Genomic DNA, 19,809 nt, shown 5'->3' with positions numbered 1-19,809 from the left:
GGCGCTGGGAGGCGGGGAAAAGCGACGCAAGCAGCCGCGACGCCATTTGTCGCGGCCCAGCGTGGGTGCAAGCGGTTCTCGGAAGAGCTCGGTTGTTAGATTCTCGCGCGCGCGCGATCCGCTCTCCCCCGCCTGCTTCGTGTCACGCTGTCCCACGCGTCGCCCCTCGGAGGAGTCGCCGCCGCCACCCAGATAGGAGTCGGAGACGCAGCGAGGCCGTCGTCACCGCCATGCCTAAGAATAAAGGTAATGCCGCCTGGACCCCGGGACCACGACTCCGCTCGGCCCGGTCTCCCCGGCTGTGCACGCGGCCTCCGGATCTCCTAGGCGGCAGTAACCTGCCTCTCCGCCCTGCCTGCACGCAGCTGGGCGATCCGGACGCGATCCTGGGCTCGGGAGAGGAGCTGGGAAGTTACTCCTGTCTTCCAGTTTGGTCACATTGGGGTGGAGCCGACGCCATTTTTGTAGGGCCTCCTGCGGGAGGACGTGTGCTTCTGCTCCAGATTCGCGCCAGACTGACCCCGGCACTATAGGGACCTGTGGGGAGACCTCCCCCGTGGCCGCCTGGGCTTCGCAAATGGGCGTCTTTGGCCTTCCCGGCAGTTCTTAACTTTCAAAGGGTGATGCCTGTTTTAAGTGGCCATCAGGTACTCCTGCGTGGAATTCTTTATGGGCAGTTGTTGGGTATTGTTGAGACTACTCCCTCTCTCTTTTGTAAATAGTGGACGAAACCTTGATGCATTAAGGTTCCTCTCTAGAGACTTACTCTTACCCATCCTTTTACGGGGCTTTCTTTTTCCCAGAACACCTGTTCCATATTTAGCCAAGTTTTCTACTTTTGCTCCAGATCGGTATATATTGTGGTGGGAGTAAAGACCTTTCAGTTCCTACCATTCTTAGGCCAAACATTCACAAACTGTCAGATTTGAGGATAATTTTATTTGGAATTTGCAAAATGGAAGGCCTAATCTAGGTAAAAGCAGAACAGTCCTAAAGAAATTCTTTTTTTAAGACTTAATGGTGTTTCTGTCTTCAGTATTCTTACAATTTCTCAGAGGAAATTGTGGAAGTCGAAACAGGGAAAAGGTATTTTCCTACAGGAGAGGCATGTATTTCACAACCCACAAGTTTCCTTTGATTAGTCATCTTTGAGACCCCTGCCCTGACCCAGGCCTACTCTGTTCTCTTTTTTACTTCACAGCTGGCTCCAGGAATTCTACCGCATTTCCTCTTTGTAGCTGTCACTACTCTTTTTATTCCTTGATGTATTTGGTTGCAGTTCTGTGCGAGATTTGGTGCAGCTCTCTCAGGGCACTCCACCTCACTGCCCTCTTACTTGCCGTTCCTTTTTGTAGCAAGTATTATACTGCTAATTATTCTGGTAAAGACGGGGTGACAAAATAGGGTTTTCAAAGTCATGGTTTTCTTGTAACCTACATCATCTTTTATCCCCTCTGAGATGGTAACTGGATCCATTCAATAGATATCTTATTTTTCACCTTTATTTCTGGCGATGAGATTTCCGATTTCCTCACTAGACTGTAAGTTCTGAAGGGCAATAGTAGTATCTATTGGAGAAGGTTGTATCTATTGGAGAAGACACAAACTAGATACTACTATTGGAGAAGTAGTATCTAGTTTGGAGAAGATTGGCATCTTTAGGGATATTTGTCTTCCCATGCCTGAATGTAGTATATCTTTCCTTTATTTAGGTGTTGTTTAATATCTCCTTACATTTCATGTGCATCTTTTGTCCGGTTTATTCCTAGCTACCTTCTATTTTTTGGTTGCTAATTAAAATGGTAAAATGAAAATATTAGAATGAAAGATTTCAGACCTACAATAAGCTATAAAGCAAATATAATGAATAACTGTCTGCAGTTGATGCATCAGTCATGTCCTGTCAAAAGATAGCAATAAAAGTTATTTTCACAGACAAAATTTAATATAAAGAATAGGGGACTTCCCTGGTGGTCCAGTGGTTAAGACTTCGCCTTCCAATGCGGGGCGTGCGGGTTCGATCCCTGGTTGGGGAGCTGAGATCCCACATGCCTCACGGCCAAAACACCAAAACATAAAACAAGCAGTATTGTAACAAATTCAATAAAGACTTTAAAAATGGTCCACATCAAAAAAAAAAAATCATTATAATATAAAGGTTGGTTAACCCATGTATTGGAGAGCTGAAAAGGCAAAAAGGGAACCACCCTAAGGTAGCAATTGCTAGAAACAGCTATGGCTCCTAGAACTGGAGGGAAAAAAGGAGAGAGGTTGTTATTATTAAGACTGACAAAAACAACAGGGATTTACTGTAGAGCACAGGGAACTATATTCAGTATTTTGAATTTATGGTAATAAACCATAATGGAAAAGAATCAGAAAAAAAGAATTTAGATATATACATATATATGTATAACTGAATCACTTTGCTGTACACCTGAAACTAACACAGTATTGTAAATCAACTATACTCCAATTAAAGAAAAACAAACAAACCTGACAAAACTTGGAGGAGGGGCCCAGACCTCTAAAGAGGGGGCGCTGTCGATAGCAGGGTGTTTGAGGACCCTGTGAGGTTGGTTCTGGGGCAAAGCAAAAGGGAATCATCTGCAACCACTGAAAGCAGTTACAGCCAGAAGACTGCTGCTGAGTTTATGCCAGTAAAACCGAGAAGCAAATCCCCTTTCTGCTCCAGCCTGCCCTCTGCAGCGTCCCAGCGGCAGGGCCTAACTGGCAGCAGCGGGCCAAGGAGAAGGGCGGGGGTGGGGAAGCTCCGAGAGGAAAGCTGCAGGACCAGCACTGGTGCTCAACTTCTGTCCGGGTGGGGTTCCCGGAGGGCCACAGCTCAGGGCGGGCTTTTGTGGTGTCAGTGGCCCAAATGGCAGAGGGACATATTTACAGTTGCATTATCAATGCTAAATTTCTAACAGTAATTTCTTAACATCATCCAACATCCAGTCCATTTTCAAATTTCCCCTATTGTCTCAAGGGTGTCTAGAGTGTAAGTATATAATATACCTAATGTCGTATACTATATTTTTTAATTTATTGAGGTGAAAGTCACATCACATAAAGTTAGCCACTTTAAAGTGAGCGAGCGATTCGGACTTCCTTGGTGGTGTAGTGGTTAAGAATCCGCCTGCCAATGCAGGGGACATGGGTTCGAGCCCTGGTCCGGGAAGATCCCACATGCCATGGAGCAGCTCAGCCCGCGAGCCACAACTACTGAGTCCACATGCCACAACTGCTGAAACCTGCGCGCCTAGAGCCCATGCTCCACAACAAGAGAAGCCACTGCAATGAGACGCCACATTGGGTTGCTAGCACTTGACACTTAGTAGATGCTCAGTAAATAATTGTTGGATTAAGTCACCTCCCTTCTGTTGACTCCACCCTTAGGTGAATAATAGGCTCTCCCTTGGTTCCAAAGGGACTGAACTACATTAAAACACATCTAGTTCACAAACCTCCTTTAAAGTTCATTTCATTACATGGCAATAAAATAGGGAAGGGGATGATCAGGGTATGGTTAATTCTGGTAAATTGACAAGCAATGAATCATTCTTTTATAAATAACACATGAGGCATACAAAAATTATAAATAATGCAGTGAATGCCTGGGGAATCAACCCATTACTCTGACTTGAGAATTACAACACATATTCAGTTAAAGCCCTCTGTGTTCCCCTCCCCAATCCCCTTCCGCTCCCTCTCTTCATCTCTTCCAGGAGGTAGCCACCATTCTGAATTTGGTGTTTAAGCATTCCTATACTTGTAAAACCCATCTGTTATCTTTACTTGTTATCTTAGAGGAACAGTACTTTTCAAGACTCCCGAGTTTTATGAGATGCAGTTTACTAATGTGAAATAAATTCATGATTATTTTTCTGTTTTTATTCATTGGAAAAGCCAGAGCCTGTGAACATAATCTTTGTGATGTTTACACATGTATTGTCACTGTGTGTTGCCACTAACTGTGTTGCCACTAACTGTATGTTGCCACTAACTGTGTTGCCACTAACTGTGTGTTGAATGACTTGATTTGGATTGATTCTTACCAGCTTATTTCCTCTAGAATCCTCTAGACTCTGTCAGTTTATTACCTCAGGGAAAAAAGGTAGCCTTGGGCCCACTTATGAAGAGCAGTTGGGGTAAGGTGCTCCCACACTTTATAGAAGTTACTACTTTTAGTTTTAAAATCACCAGTCCTTTAGGAATGTATGGGCTACTCTTGAGTGATTGATTCAAAGAATTTTCCAACTAAATATGTGACTCAGTAAACAAAGTAGGTGTGATACTTGCACTGATGCCCACTCTGCTTTGAAGATTTGGCGTGGTTGGTGGCTTGAAGCAGAGGATACTTTTCTCTTTCTAGGAAATGAGCTCTGAGGACTCTGGGTGGGTCAGACATTGTAGAGGCCTGCCGAACATAGCACAGAGCATTGTGAGACTGCCCCTGGGACAGAGTAAGTGCACATGACTCAAGAAGTTAAGAGTCTGTCTTTGCAGTGGCCAGGTACACGTTCTTTATTCTGTTTGGGCTGTGAACTGTTTTTGCTGCTTCCAGGCTCGTCCCGTGAGTCCCTTAGTGTCGCTACCACTTAACACCTTTCTTCTGTCTTTTGGAATGGCTGCCAATGTGGTTTAGGTTCTAGAATGGGAACAGAACGCTGTGGAGAGATACCCTAATGTGGGGGCCAGGAACAAAAAAGGATTAGGTTGGATCTGGTCACCCCCACTCACTAATAGTGTTGCTTCTCTGAGCTTCAGTAAACTCACTGGTAAACTGGGCATAAATGACTTATTATCTCATAGAGTGATAGTGACAAGTCAATGGGTGGCATTACTGCATACTGGTTAAGAGTATAATCACTGGGGTGATACTGCCTGATGCAAATACCAGCTCTCACTTCATTCTCTCTTGTGAGATAAAGACAAAATAATGCCTATCTCATAGGCATAAGCTTGTTAAGGGCGAGTTACTGGGACAGCGAGAAGTCTGCTTGGATTGAAGCATAGGGAAATTGAAGAGGAGTAATGAGAGGTAGATTGCTGTCATGCTTATAGGTTGAAAGACTTATATTCTTTAAGGTAGTTATGTTACCACTAACAGAAATAAGGATGTTTATTAAGGACCAACTTTGTAAAAGAAAGTAATTTGAGTTTTGAGTAAAATTTGAATGACAGTAGCCCATTCACTGGAAATGTGCTGAGCCTCACATTAGAAATGAGGCCAAAGCTTAGTTGAAATAGTAGGATGAGATGTAAAATTCTTAGCATAGAAGTGGTAGGTGAGAGAAATTTTTCCTTAGAAAGTAGGTAAGCAGAAGCTGAGAATTTGGACTTAATGAAGCTCAAAAGGGATAGGCATAGTGAAGGGGTAGGGGTGATGAAAGGTCAAGAATAGTGCAAGTGGCCCTTTAAAAGTCAGAAAAAGAGTTGAGAAATGATCAGCAGTGTCATTATTTAAAGTATGGAAAATGGGAGGGAGGGTACAGATTTTTAAGACTACCGGTAGATAGAAGAATTCTAGAACCCTACATGGTAGAAAGAATATAGAGGCACTTGAATCTTCTGTTCTAACTCCCTCATTTTATAGAGGCTGGAATTGAGATCCTGAGAAGTTTTGTGAAAGCTCCATGTATCCTTTATTCCTCCCTTCACATATGGTCACAATTCCCATGTTGTTTCCATCTCAGAAATATTCCTCTTATTTGTGTCTTCCTCTTCACGGTCAGGCTAGGTGTGCTTCATTCTATGTGTAATAAGGACAGTGACCTTCTTACCAGTTTTCCCACCCAGAGGATCATGTCACACCTCTATTTTTTGTTGAACTATTTAAGATTTTTTTTTTTTTTTTTTTTGCGGTACGTGGGCCTCTAACTGTTGTGGCTTCTCCCGTTGTGGAGCACAGGCTCCGGACGCACAGGCTCCGCGGCCATGGCTCATAGGCCCAGCCGCTCCGCAGCATGTGGGATCCTCCCAGACTGGGGCACGAACCCGTGTCCCCTGCATCGGCAGGCGGACTCTCAACAACTGTGCCACCAGGGAAGCCCTATTTAAGATTTTTGAATAGTAAAGTTCACGATTCAGGTTTCAAAAAGTGTAGAATGAAATGTCTTTCCTAAGTGTGTCCTCTTGCCAATGAGTTCTTCTCACAGGCAGTCATTAACTTTCTTGTACGTGCCCTTCCAGAGATATTTTATATGTAAGCAAGTATGAATATCCCTTTTTTACACAATGGTAGCTTTATACTCTTCTTCAGCTTGCTCTATTTGTTGTTAAACTTACATTATGAAGAATTTTGAACATATACAAAAGTAGACTAGTATAATGAGCCTCCATGTACTCAACTCCTGGCTTTGGACATCATTAATTCACAGCTAAACTTGCACCGTCCACACCAAATCAGGGTCCACATATGGGCTATACATTGTCATTGGTTGATATCTTTTAAGTCTTTTCTAACTGGTAGGTTCTTCATCCATCTGTGGGGGTTTTTTTCTTCATAATGTATCTGTTGAAGAAAACAGATTGTCTTGTGGATTCGTCCCCATGTTGTCATCGTCCCCGTCATCCCCCAACCCCCAGCTAGATTTTGCTGATTGCATCCCTAGTGTACCTTGATTTTTACTGTTTTTTACCAGACTGTCTTTTAGAGCAGTTTTATGTTGATAAAAAAATGAGCAGAAATTACAGAGTTCCAACTCCCACCCTCCCAGTTTCCTCTATTATTAATATCTTACATGAGCCACTATAGATAGTCCATAGTTTACATTAAGGTTCATTCTTTGTGTTGTACGTTTTATGGATTTTTGACAAATATATAGTGACATGTATCCACCATTACAGTACCATACTGCGTTAAAAATCCTGTTGTTCACCTATTCACCTGTCCTTCCTTCCCCGCTCCCCATCTGGCAACTACTGATCTTTTTACTCTCTCTATAGTTTTGCCTTTTCAAAAATGTTATATGGTTGGAATCATACTATTCAGCCTTTACAGATTGGCTTCCTTCCCTTAGTAATATACATTTAAGGTTTCTCCATGTCTTTGGGGGGGTTGATAGCTCATTTCCTTTTATTGCTGAATAGTATTCCATTCTATGCAAGTACCACAGTTTATGCTTTCACCTACTGAAGGACATCTTGGTTACTTCCAAGATCAGGCAGTTACTACCTTGCTTTTTTTTTTTTTTTAACATCTTTATTGGAGTATAATTGCTTTACAATGGTGTGCTAGTTTCTGCTTTATAACAAAGTGAATCAGTTATACATATACATATGTTCCCATATCTCTTCCCTCCTGCGTCTCCCTCCCTGCCACCCTCCCTATCCCACCCCTCTAGGTGGTCACAAACCACCTAGCTGATCTCCCTGTGCTATGCGGCTGCTTCCCACTATCTATTTTACATTTGGTAGTGTGTATATGTCCATGCCACTCTCTCACTTTGTCACAGATTACCCGTCCCCCTCCCCATATCCTCAAGTCCATTCTCTAGTAGGTATGTGTCGTTTTTCCCGTCTTACCCCTAGGTTCCTCGTGACCTTTTTTTTTTTCTTAGACTCCATGTATATGTGTTAGCATACGGTATTTGTTTTTCTCTTTCTGACTTACTTCACTCTGTATGACAGTCTCTAGGTCCATCCAACTCACTACAAATAACTCAGTTTCATTCCTTTTTATGGCTGAGTGATATTCCATTGTATATATGTGCCACATCTTTATCTGTTCATCCGATGATGAACACTTAGGTTGCTTCCATCTCCTGGCTATTGTAAATAGAGCTGCAATGAACATTTTGGTACATGACTCTTTGAATTATGGTTTTCTCAGGGTATATGCCCAGTAGTGGGATTGCTGGGTTGTATGGTAGTTCTATTTCTAGTTTTTTAAGGAACCTCCATACTCTTCTCCATAGTGGCTGTACCAATTCACATTCCCACCAGCAGTGCAAGAGTGTTCCCTTTTCTTCACACCCTCTCCAGCATTTATTGTTTATAGATTTTTTTCATGATGGCCATTCTGACAGGTGTGAGATGATATCTCATTGTAGTTTTGATTTGCATTTCTCTAATGATTTATGATGTTGAGCAGCCTTTCATGTGTTTGTTGGCAATCTGTATATCTTCTTTGCAGAAATGTCTGTTTAGGTCTTCTGCCCATTTTTGGATTGGGTTGTTTGTTTTTTTGTTATTGAGCTGCATGAGCTGCTTGTAAATTTTGGAGATTAATCCTTTGTCAGTTGCTTCAGTTGCAAATATTTTATCCCACTCTGAGGGTTGTCTTTTGGTCTTGTTTATGGTTTCCTTTGCTGTGCAAAAGCTTTGAAGTTTCATTAGGTCCCATGTGTTTATTTTTGTTTTTATTTCCATTTCTCTAGAAGGTGGGTCAAAAAGGATCTTGCTGTGATTTATGTCATAGAGTGTTCTGCCTATGTTTTCCTCTAAGAGTTTGATAGTGTCTGGCCTTACATTTAGATCTTTAATCCATTTTGAGTTTCTTTTTGTGTATGGTGTTAGGGAGTGATCTAATTTCATACTTTTACATGTACCCGTCCAGTTTTCCCAGCACCACTTATTGAAGAGGCTGTCTTTTCTCCACTGTATATTCTTGCCTCCTTTATCAAAGATAAGGTGACCGTACATGCATGGGTTTATCTCTGGGCTTTCTATCCTGTTCCATTGATCTATATTTCTGTTTTTCTGCCAGTACCATACTGTCTTGATTACTGTAGCTTTGTAATATAGTCTGAAGTCAGGGAGCCTGATTCCTCCAGCTCCGTTTTTCTTTCTCCAGATTGCTTTGGCTATTCGGGGTCTTTTGTGTTCCCATACAAATTGTGAAATTCTTTGTTCTAGTTCTGTGAAAAATGCCAGTGGTAGTTGGATAGGGATTGCATTGAATCTGTAGAATGCTTTGGGTAGTAGCGTCATTTTCACAATGTTGATTCTTCCAATCCAAGAACATGGTATATCTCTCCATCTATTTGTATCATCTTTAATTTCTTTCATCAGTGTCTTATAATTTTCTGCATACAGGTCTTTTGTCTCCTTAGGTAGGTTTATTCCTAGACATTTTATTCTTTTTGTTGCAATGGTAAATGGGAGTGTTTTCTTGATTTCACTTTCAGATTTTTCATCCTTAGTGTATAGGAATGCCAGAGATTTCTGTGCATTAATTTTGTATCCTGCTACTTTACCAAATTCATTGATTAGCTCTAGTAGTTTTCTGGTGGCATCTTTAGGATTCTCTATGTATAGTATCATGTCATCTGCAAAGAGTGACAGCTTTACTTCTTCTTTTCCGATTTGGATTCCTTTTATTTCCTTTTCTTCTCTGATTGCTGTGCCTAAAACTTCCAAAACTATGTTGAATAAGAGTGGTGAGAGTGGGCAACCTTGTTCTTGTTCCTGATCTTCGTGGAAATGCTTTCAGTTTTTCACCATTGAGGACGATGTTGGCTGTGGGTTTGTCATATATGGCCTTTATTATGTTGAGGAAAGTTCCCTCTGTGCCTACTTTCTGCAGGGTTTTTATCATAAATGGGTGTTGAATTTTGTTGAAAGCTTTCTCTGCATCTATTGAGATGATCATATGGTTTTTCTCCTTCAGTTTGTTAATATGGTGTATCACGTTGATTGATTTGCATATATTGAAGAATCCTTGCATTCCTGGGATAAACCCCACTGGATCATGGTGTATGATCCTTTTAATGTGCTCTTGGATTCTGTTTGCTAGTGTTTTGTTGAGGATTTTTGCATCTATGTTCATCAGTGATATTGGCCTGTAGTTTTCTTTCTTTGTGACATCTTTGTCTGGTTTTGGTATCAGGGTGATGGTGACCTCGTAGAATGAGTTTGGGAGCGTTCCTCCCTCTGCTGTATTTTGGAAGAGTTTGAGAAGGATAGGTGTTATCTCTTCTCTAAATGTTTGATAGAATTCGCCTGTGAAGCCATCTGGTCCTGGGTTTTTGTTTGTTGGAAGATTTTTAATCACAGTTTCAATTTCAGTGCTTGTGATTGGTCTGTTCATATTTTCTATTTCTTCCTGATTTAGTCTTGGCAGGTTGTGCATTCCTAAGAATTTGTCCATTTCTTCCAGGTTGTCCATTTTATTGGCATAGAGTTGCTTGTAGTAATCTCTCATGATCTTTTATATTTCTGCAGTGGCAGTTGTTACTTCTCCTTTTTCATTTCTAATTCTATTGATTTGAGTCTTCTCCCTTTTTTTCTTGATGAGTCTGGCTAATGGTTTGTCAATTTTGTTTATCTTCTCCAAGAATCAGCTTTTAGTTTTATTGATCTTTGCTATCGTTTCCTTCATTTCTTTTTCATTTATTTCTGATCTGATCTTTATGATTTTTTTCCTTCTGCTAATTTTGGGATTTTTTCCTTCCTCTTTCTCTAATTGCTTTAGGTGCAAGGTTAGGTTGTTTATTTGAGATGCTTCCTGTTTCTTAAGGTAGGATTGTATTGCTATAAACTTCCCTCTTAGAACTTATTTTGCTGCATCCCATAGGTTTTGGGTCATCGTGTCTCCATTGTCTTTTGTTTCTAAGTACCTTGCTTTTTAACTTGCTTGATGTATCCTACAGCTATAGGACAAAATGTAAACTCTCAGGGTTGCCAGACTTGTTGCTCTCCCTCTACTGCCACAAAATCAGTGTCCCTTTCCAGTTGATAAAACTTTACCCACCCCCTGCCCCGGCCCAATTATCTTCTTTTTGCACACAGACCTTTCATTTGGGGGAGCAGGTACAAGAGAGACCCCATTTTATAAAATTTATCATGATCCGTTATATATCCCTCCTTGGTCCTTGTGGGCCACTGTAGGAGGAGTTCACTGAGCAGTGTATTCAACCAAGTAGTCGTGATGTTTATGATATCTCCTTTTGGTTTGTTTGTATTTTATGTCAGCAGTATCCCAAAAGGGATTTCCAGGAAGGGTAGGGAAGTGATGACATGTATATGTTTAATATGATTGGAGATACATGACCAAATTAGGTGAATTTTTTAATTTTTCATTTTTTTCAGGTTTTTGTTGTTTGTTTGAAGTATGGTTTACAACATTATATTAGTTTCAGGTGTACATCATAGTGATTCAGTATTTTTGTAGATTAGACTCTGTTTAAAGTTATTGTAAAATACGATATTCCCTGTGCTGTATAATATATTCGTGTAGCTTATTTATATTACACATAGTAGATTGTACTTCTTATAATTTAAGTGGCTTTTAAAGAACATTCTGTAAGCCCTAGTTTGGTTTCTTTTTCTGTTTTGCAGATAATTAATGTCTTTTTCTTTAAAACCATTAGGTAAAGGAGGTAAAAATAGACGCAGAGGTAAGAATGAGAATGAATCTGAAAAGAGAGAGCTGGTGTTCAAAGAAGATGGGCAAGGTAAGCATTTTCATAAGTTAGATTTCTTTCAGTAATAGTTTTCTTTCTTAAGTAAGGTTTTCAATTTCTCAACGTAAAAGAGATACTGTTCATAATCCTGAGCAAAAAACCACATGTCCCCTTTTGCTCTTCTCCGTTTCTCATCCCCCACACTTCTCCAGAGCCTTTCTTCTGGTAGTTATTTCTTGGTATACTCAGCATGCGCTGAGGATTGATGGCATTTCTGTAAATGTGTATGTTTCACTGTTTTATGTGAACACTCATGTTACAACTAAGAATGAATTGAGCAGTTCAGAGGGAATTAAGCCTCAAAAGCTATGGTTGACAATTCCATGACTTAGTAGACTTTTTTTGATAGCGAATGGTGCTACATAGTATGTTCAGTAGACCATGGGTATTTGAGGAATGCATCTGAGGCATGTAAATTACATGTAATTTCATAACATAATAAAATGAAACTGAACAATTGACCTTTTCAAACTGATTAAGATTTTTGTTAAGTGCCAGATACATAACAGTAGTTTCCCATGTTTTGTTTGGTTTTGGTTTTTGAGAGTTATGTTTTTGGGGGTTTTTTCGGGGTGGGGGGTGGTTAACATCTTTATTGGAGTATAACTGCTTTACAATGGTGTGTTAGTTTCTGCCATATAACAAAGTGAATCAGCTATACGTATACATATATCCCCATTTCCCATGTTTTTATTTTGAGTAATTTCAAACTTTCAGAAAAGTTGCACTCTAAGTATCATGAATTCCTTTAACCCCTTCATCTTTGTGTGCGTGTGTGTGTTTTTCCTGAACCATTTGGAAGTTAGTTGAAGACATCATGATACTTTTCCCTTACTACTTACTTTATCATGTTTCTCCTAAGAACAAGTATATTCTCTCACGTAACTGCAGTAGGATTATCACACTCGTGAATATATTATTTATCTAATATATAGTCCATATTTAACTTTTTCTAGTTATCCCAGTAATTTTCAGCAGTTTTTAACAAAGAACTTTTTCTAATTATCTTTTTATAGAACTTGGTAGATTTGTTCATGCCATGAATATATAAGCCACTAAAGATGAAACATGTTATTTGGCTAAAAGACCCTTTTATTTCTTACCCTTGATTCTTGCCCTCCTTTAGCAGTTGACTTTATTTTGACTGCCATTACTTTTTCTTTTTCACGTTTTCCCCCCACTTTGGCAGAGAGCCTGCCTTTAAATCGACCAACCGTGTTGAGGCCCTAGGTGGGTGCTAGGTTCACTGTAGTCTGAGTAACTCACTTCCACTTGTCAATACCACAGTCGAGCCTTTGAAAGTTTTGTTTCAGCGTATTTACAAATTGGTGGATGTCCTCTTTGGGAATCAGTCTTGCATACAACTTGAGTAAACTAAAGGTTCTGAAGTGACCCCCCCCCCTCCGGTCTTCTGTCATTTAATGACAGAAGAGACGGCCCGTGTGCAAGCCACTGCTCATCATCTCAGTTTTTCAAGTGGCAGTGAAGTAGGGTGGCTTCCTGGGTCCTTTTGGAAAGATTTTTGATTAAAAGTTTGGCATTTTGTCTGGGGGCATCTTTCCAGCTTTACAAAAACTTCAGAATAATCACTAAGATATTCTAATTTAACAAAGACATTAATAACATATAAGCTGATTTTTATTTGCCAGTGTACCAAAAATTGTGTTGCAGTTAGCCTCTAAAGACTAACCCTCTGAGGGAAAGGAGACGAAAATTGGGCGAGGATCCAAAGTGAGAGATTGATGAGATACATTTTAGTGTACATTTTGGGCCAGGCCACCTTGATCTCCAGAAGTAGAGCATACGGTCATGAAGACAGTGGACAGTCCACTTAACTCAAAATGAGTAGATAATTAAAATATTTCTGATAGCAGGGACAGCTTGTCATAGAAATGGCATTACACAGTCTTGGTTCTGGCTCTGCCGTTAACTAGCTTGGTGTTTTATCACTCCCTTGTACTTATTTTACTGCATATACTTATTCCTAACCAACACACCTGTATGTTCTAATCAGTTGTATGTGGACTTTTAAGTTGCTTTTATCAAAAATTCAGCAATATCCTATACCCTTTACTTTTCCCTCCTCCAGAGTATGCTCAGGTAATCAAAATGTTGGGAAATGGACGATTAGAAGCGATGTGTTTTGATGGTGTAAAGAGGTTATGTCACATCAGAGGGAAACTGAGAAAAAAGGTAAGTGTGGAGACTTGTTTTACTTTAATATAAAATTATGGTTAAGGGGAAAAAATGGCTCTAAGGTTTTTATGGGCCAAGGACCTCATTTTTCTAAGTTCCCAAAAGATTTCAGTAGAACAGTGATTTACCTCTAAGTCAAAACAGCAAGATCTTTGATGGTAATTTTATACAGGTATCTGTCTGAAGACTCATTTATATCACCTGTGTTTTATTCCTGCCCCAAAATGATTAACCTGAATCAAATCATGAGGAAACAATTAACAAGTCCAGATTGAGGGACACACTGCAAAACAAATGGCCTGACTGCTAGTATATATAATGTTAATGTCATGAATGGAAAAAAAACAGCAGGGCGGGCTATTTCAATGTAAAGGAGATTAAAGAGATGCAATGGTTAAATGCAGTAGGTGGCCCTTGTTTGGGTTCCGGTTTGAGGGTGGGGGAAATAGCTGTAAGGAGTGTTAAGAAAATTTGAATATGAATTACAGTAAATAAGTGTTGTATTAATGTTAAATTTCCTGAACTGAGATCATGAATGGGCTGCCTTGGAAAGTAGTGATTAATTTCTCATCAGGGTAGGTGTTCAGGCAGATTTATTGATCAGGTTGGTTAAAAGTCGCTCCATCCCTGGCTTTATGATTTTTTAAAAATTTGTCTCGTTAATGCTCATGTTACCAAACTAAAGGAGTTCTGTTTCCTGTGTGTATTTGGGTGCGTGGGAGGGAGGGAGGGAGGGAGATAAAACCACATTCCTAATTTACTATTCTCATATGTTGTAATGGATAACTGACCACTTAGAGGGGTTCAGTATTAAGAATCCCTTAATTTCTGAACTAATCATTGGTCCTCTGGAATTATTAAACTGTCAAGTAGTTAAATAAGATTGTTATTTTTCTAATCTCCAAAATTATAGAAAATTTGAAAGTGGCTCAGCTGCTTACTGTAGTTTTTTTCCTAATTCTAAATACAGGTACTTTACCCACAGTTGGGTGAATAGTATGTGTATTTTATGGGAAGACTGACTCAACATTGCTCTTGATTGATTATTTTTATTTTAAATGTAACCTCCTGTGACTTTTATAGGTCTGGATAAATACCTCAGACATTATATTGGTTGGTCTACGGGATTACCAGGTAAAAATAAAATTTTCATTGTTTACTTGCTTGAATTTTATGAGCAATTAATGTTTAGAACATAAGTCATAACCATATTTGACCAGTTCCAGGCCAGTATGCTATTCACTGTTGTGTCAACAAACATTTCTTAAGGGCCAGTTCTGTCTTAGGCATTGTGCTAGGTACCCCAGGGATCATGGTTCCCAAATGCCAGTCTGTGGAGTCTGCATTTTCACTATAGAAGAATCACAGACAGTGTGAATTTTTCATGAAGCTAAATAGTCCTTTTTCCCTTTTTGATATTTAAAAAGTTCCCTTTTTTGGAATGAGGGATACTATATTGTGGTGGTTTTGTTGGTGTTCTTAGTTGGCAAGATAAAAATAATTTTATGTTGGACTGCCTGCCTCCATTTTTTTTTTTTTTTTTTTTAACTTATACGTCTTGAAATCAAAATCTGGAAACCATTACTCTAGGGGATACAACTGAATGAGTCAAGCTGTCATCTCACAAAATGCTTATGGCCTGGTAGTGGAGAGGGTAAGACAGGCACACAAGTAATTGCAGTACAAACCATGATAAAAGTATGTGCTCTAAATTTAGATGAGCACTTAGGAAGAAAATGGTAGTTGTCCTTCATGATGTCAACCTGGAGACTCTACTCATGCTAGGGCTATGAAATCCATTTGGTTTCCACCTCTTGGAACTCATCACCATGTATTTACATTTTGAGTGATCTTGTTTCTATTTTTATAACTTTGATCGTACTTTGATTTTTTTAAATATATGTTCTAGAATAAAGAATTAAAATCTTTACCTTAAATCAGTGGTTCTCAACCGTGGGTGATTATTTTCCTCCAGAGTACATTTGGCAGTGTCTGGAGACATTTCAGGTTTTCACACCTGGGGGTAGGGGTCAGTGCTGGTCATCTAGTTGATAGAGACCGGGGTGATGCTAAACATCCTACAATGCACAGGACAGTCCCTACAACAATGAATTATGTGGTCCAATATATCAACTGTGCTGAGGTTGAGATAGCCTGCTTGAAACTCGTACCATTTTAATGTCCATTTTCTTCTTTTGATCCTAAAGATAACCCCAGAAGTAGGAGCAATTAGTTAGTTCCCTGTTTGACAGATAAGGAAATCAAGGTTCTGAAAGGTGTAACATTCATACTATAAAATGACAGCCACATTAAGTTTTCCAATTCGTAATCTCCCATGATCCTTCTTTTATGTCCCTGCCACTTAAAGGGTGGTACAGGGACCAGTAGCATCACTAGCTTTTGGCAACTTGTTAGAAACGCAGATTCTTGGACCTCACCCCAGGCCTCCTAAATCAGAATGTGCGTTTTAACTAGAATCCACTTGGGCTTCTGTACACATTACCGTTTTAAGAAGTGCTGGTGTGAATCACACGATTCTTGGATCATAGTGATCACTTACGTTGCCTTTGAGAATTTTTGAAGTTGAAACAATCAGCTTCAACCCTTTTTTTCTTCCTTAACTGAGTCAGATTCCTTTCGGATGGGGAAGTGTGAACATTCTGAAGCATTAGTTTTCAGTGGGACACTTGCATCAGAAATACCCATATCTTTTATAAATACACACTCATGGGCGTCACATCTCCTAATTTATCTGTCTTTAGGAGGTGTAAAAGCTCCATAGGAGATTCTGATGGATTTGTACCCTAAGAACCACTGATACGTGGAAAGGTATAATAATTTCCTTGGGTCATTATACCGGTCTCAATTTTTGAATTAGAGTATTTAATCACCTGTAAATTATGGTCCCAGGGAATTTTTGTACTTCAAAAGACTTCTAATCAAAGGGTAACTATAAATAATCCAAAAGATTGGGTCTGTACAGTTCTGCATTGAAGTGAAATCTATAACTGTCTTCCCTAAGCTTGTTGATCATTATTCATTTATGCATGCAAGCTTCTTTATACTGGGTTAAACCCAAGGATGTTTTTCAGAGGGTAGGAGAAAACTTTAAATTTTTAGAAAAAGGACAGGAGTTTATAACACAACAGTAAAATTTAATTTTCTATCCAGTTTGAAACTAATTTATGAAATAACGGATAATATTTTGGCATAATCATTTGTAAATCTTATTTGTCTCTTTTTTAAGGATAATAAAGCTGATGTAATTTTAAAATACAATGCAGATGAGGCTAGAAGTCTGAAGGCATATGGCGAACTTCCAGAACATGGTAATGTCTGAGATATTACATTAACCTGTTATATGGTGTTTTTACCTGGTGGTATTTAGATGAAGGAATTTTGGTAGAATTTTGTGGATTTTGCATGTTTAGTTTTGAGTTTACGTGATTCATTCCAAGTATGCCTGCCTGTACTTCATAATACTAGACACCTTAAGAAAAAAGTAACTGGGATTCTGTTCCTAATAAATATACTTTTGGTGAGGAATTATCCTTTATAAGCCCTAAACTTCTGCGTAATGCCAGTCAACGGAATAAATTGATTATAGTATTTATTTGAAAGTTCCTTTCTAAAGAGACTGTCATTATTCACCTTTAAATGTGAAGCAAGGATAGCAATTAGGTACTGTTGTCGATTTTTATTAAAAAGTCAGTTTTCAGTTCATCTTATCCTAGTGTCATAGTATCCATAGGATTTTGTTAAATCAACGTTTTTTGTTTCTCCCCTGCAGTACAAAAGTTAGGCGTTCTTAACGCATAAAACTTAAATAAAAATAAGTTTCTCATGACCTCATCAAAGGGGAAGTGACTTTACATACTATTTTGTAAGCCTACATTTTTTGCTTGGAAGTTATTTTTTGGTTCTGTTGCATATTATCAAGGAAACTATAATTTTACTTGAGCATGAAAACCCTGCTGAAATTATTTACTTGGCATTTCCAATCTAGGAAATGCTAATATATCTGGGAATAGGACTAGCACTTCCTGGTTCATTTCTGTTATTTAGGGATAAGCACGATTTGACCAAATTTTTCTGATTGATGAGTTTATCTGATGATTTGTGGCTTGTTAGCGTGTGCTCAGACGTTTTTTGAAGTGTAGCTGGAAGTTGTAATAGCTTTAGAATTTGTGTAATTAGAGCCTGCCTCACTAAAAATACCTTTGTGAGCAAAAGAAACTTGTTTGCATTTTGACTTAGAGATTTTGTTGTGTGAAATACTGTTCTATATACTAGGGTTGTTAGGTAGAAGTTAAGAGGGTCTTTTTGGTAATGAAACTTAAAAGTTTGACTTGTAAGAGTCTCCTTTTATACTGCAACATTTGATATCCAACCACTTCTTTTAGTGGGCAATTTATTCATTTTACTAACATCTTGGTTATATTATATGAGTATATTTGTTATTGTTTCTTTAGCTAAAATCAATGAAACTGATACATTTGGTCCTGGAGATGATGATGAAATCCAGTTTGATGACATTGGAGATGATGATGAAGACATTGATGATGTAAGTAGCATTTTTCACCTTGAGTTTTTCAACTTTTGTTTGTGCTAGTCAAACTGTTTATGCTTTGAGAATTTTATCATCTTTTTCAGTATTTCTTCCTAAAAAGGTCAATATTTGCTTTGGCAATATGAATGCTAGGCATTGGAATCTCAACTTGTTTAAGTTAAGGGTGTCTAGAGAGATAGCTATTAAGAAATTTAGCAGACAGTTATGAGAAATACAAGATTTTATCAAAGAAACAGGCCTTTTTTATTGAGATATAGTTGTACAATATTATATAAGTTACAAGTGTACTGTAAGGTGATTCACAATTTTTTTTTTTTAATATTTATTTATTTATTTTATTTTGGCTGTGCCAGGTCTTAGTTGTGGCCCACGGGATCTTTAGTTGAAGCATGTGGGATTTTTTTTTTTAGTTGTGACATGCGGACTTCTTAGTTGTGGCATGCATCTGGGATCTAGTTCCCCGACCAGGGGTCGAACCCGGGCCCCCTGCATTTGGAGCATGGAATTTTACCACTGGACCACCATGGAAGTTCACAGTGATTCACAATTCTTAAAGGTTATACTCTATTTATAGTTACTATGATTGGCTATATTCCCTGTGTTATACAAACGTGCCTTCTCTTAATTGAAACACTAGTATGTTAGAAGAATAATCTTGTTTGAACCAGTTTCATATGAAGTGTTGGAATTACAGCATAATATTAAAAGCCCTGTTAAAGGGAATTCCCTGATGGTCCAGTGGTTAGAACTCGGCGCTTTTACTGTGGTGGCCTGGGTTCAATTCCTGGTCAGGGAAATAAGATCCCACAAGCTGTGCTGCGCAGCCACCAAAAAAATAAAGCGCCCTCTTAAAATTGAGGCCTTTTGCCAGTTATTTTATCTGTTGGATATGCACTATTGGCAAACTCTTGGTTTGGAGTTGGTGTGTTAATTTTGAGGAAAATGCGTTGTTTTTTCTCACTATAAAGCAGTAATGCTCACAAGAATAAGTGCCTCATTGCCCTTCTGCTGTTAAAATATTTCAATGAAATTCAAACTTAGTTTCTGGCAATATAAATCTATTTAATAACTGGGGTGGTATTATAAGTTACTCTTAAATCTGGGTTGGGCTCTTGAAACCCTTTTAAATAAAAATGTAGTTCAGGAACACCTGTGTATATAAATCTAAAAATAATAGTAGTAATGTTTGATTTTATTCAAAGGTGAAATTTTAGTATACCTAGAGTAGTTGCTCCTGACCGGGATTGTTTGTGCAACAGAATTACCGGAGCTTTTCAGAAATACAAAGGCTGGGAATTACCTGGCGGTCCAGTGGTTAGGACTCTGTGTTTTTACTGCCAAGGGCCTGGGTTCGATCCCTGGTCAGGGAACTAAGATCCCACAAGCCACACGGCGCGGCCAAAAAACCCCAAAAAAACAAAAAACCCAACCGAACAAAAACAAAGGCTGGTCTCGGGGAAGTCTGAATTAAGTGATACCTACCACTGAGATTCTATAATTAACATCTCTGTACTTGGTTTATCACATACCTGCCTATACCTTTATTCATCCTTCAGTCCATCTTACATTTTGATGCATCTCCAAACCATTTTAGAATACATGATGAATTAAAGAAAATTTGAGTACATATCT

The 19,809-nt window shown here is 38.9% G+C and overlaps 1 protein-coding gene across 2 annotated transcripts in view; it reads left to right on the top strand.

Annotated features, from left to right (window-relative positions):
* Nucleotides 1–19,809, top strand: part of EIF1AX (eukaryotic translation initiation factor 1A X-linked) — an 84,968-nt gene continuing 65,159 nt past the window's right edge. Inside the window, exons 1-6 of one of the 2 annotated variants that reach the window (XR_007474814.1) lie at nucleotides 1–246; nucleotides 11,319–11,402; nucleotides 13,501–13,604; nucleotides 14,691–14,741; nucleotides 16,855–16,936; nucleotides 18,080–18,171. Coding sequence is in view for 1 of the 2 variants with exons in the window: in XM_004283061.4 (XP_004283109.1) it covers nucleotides 231–246; nucleotides 11,319–11,402; nucleotides 13,501–13,604; nucleotides 14,691–14,741; nucleotides 16,855–16,936; nucleotides 18,080–18,171 (429 nt within the window). In the remaining variant the exon portion in view is untranslated. The remainder of the gene's footprint in view (nucleotides 247–11,318; nucleotides 11,403–13,500; nucleotides 13,605–14,690; nucleotides 14,742–16,854; nucleotides 16,937–18,079; nucleotides 18,172–19,809) is intronic. The other variant, XM_004283061.4, reaches the window with a different exon arrangement.

The sequence above is a fragment of the Orcinus orca genome, chromosome X (genome assembly GCF_937001465.1).
Source record: "Orcinus orca chromosome X, mOrcOrc1.1, whole genome shotgun sequence".
Lineage (NCBI taxonomy): Eukaryota > Metazoa > Chordata > Mammalia > Artiodactyla > Delphinidae > Orcinus > Orcinus orca.
This window is presented reverse-complemented; position numbering and strand designations above follow the sequence as displayed.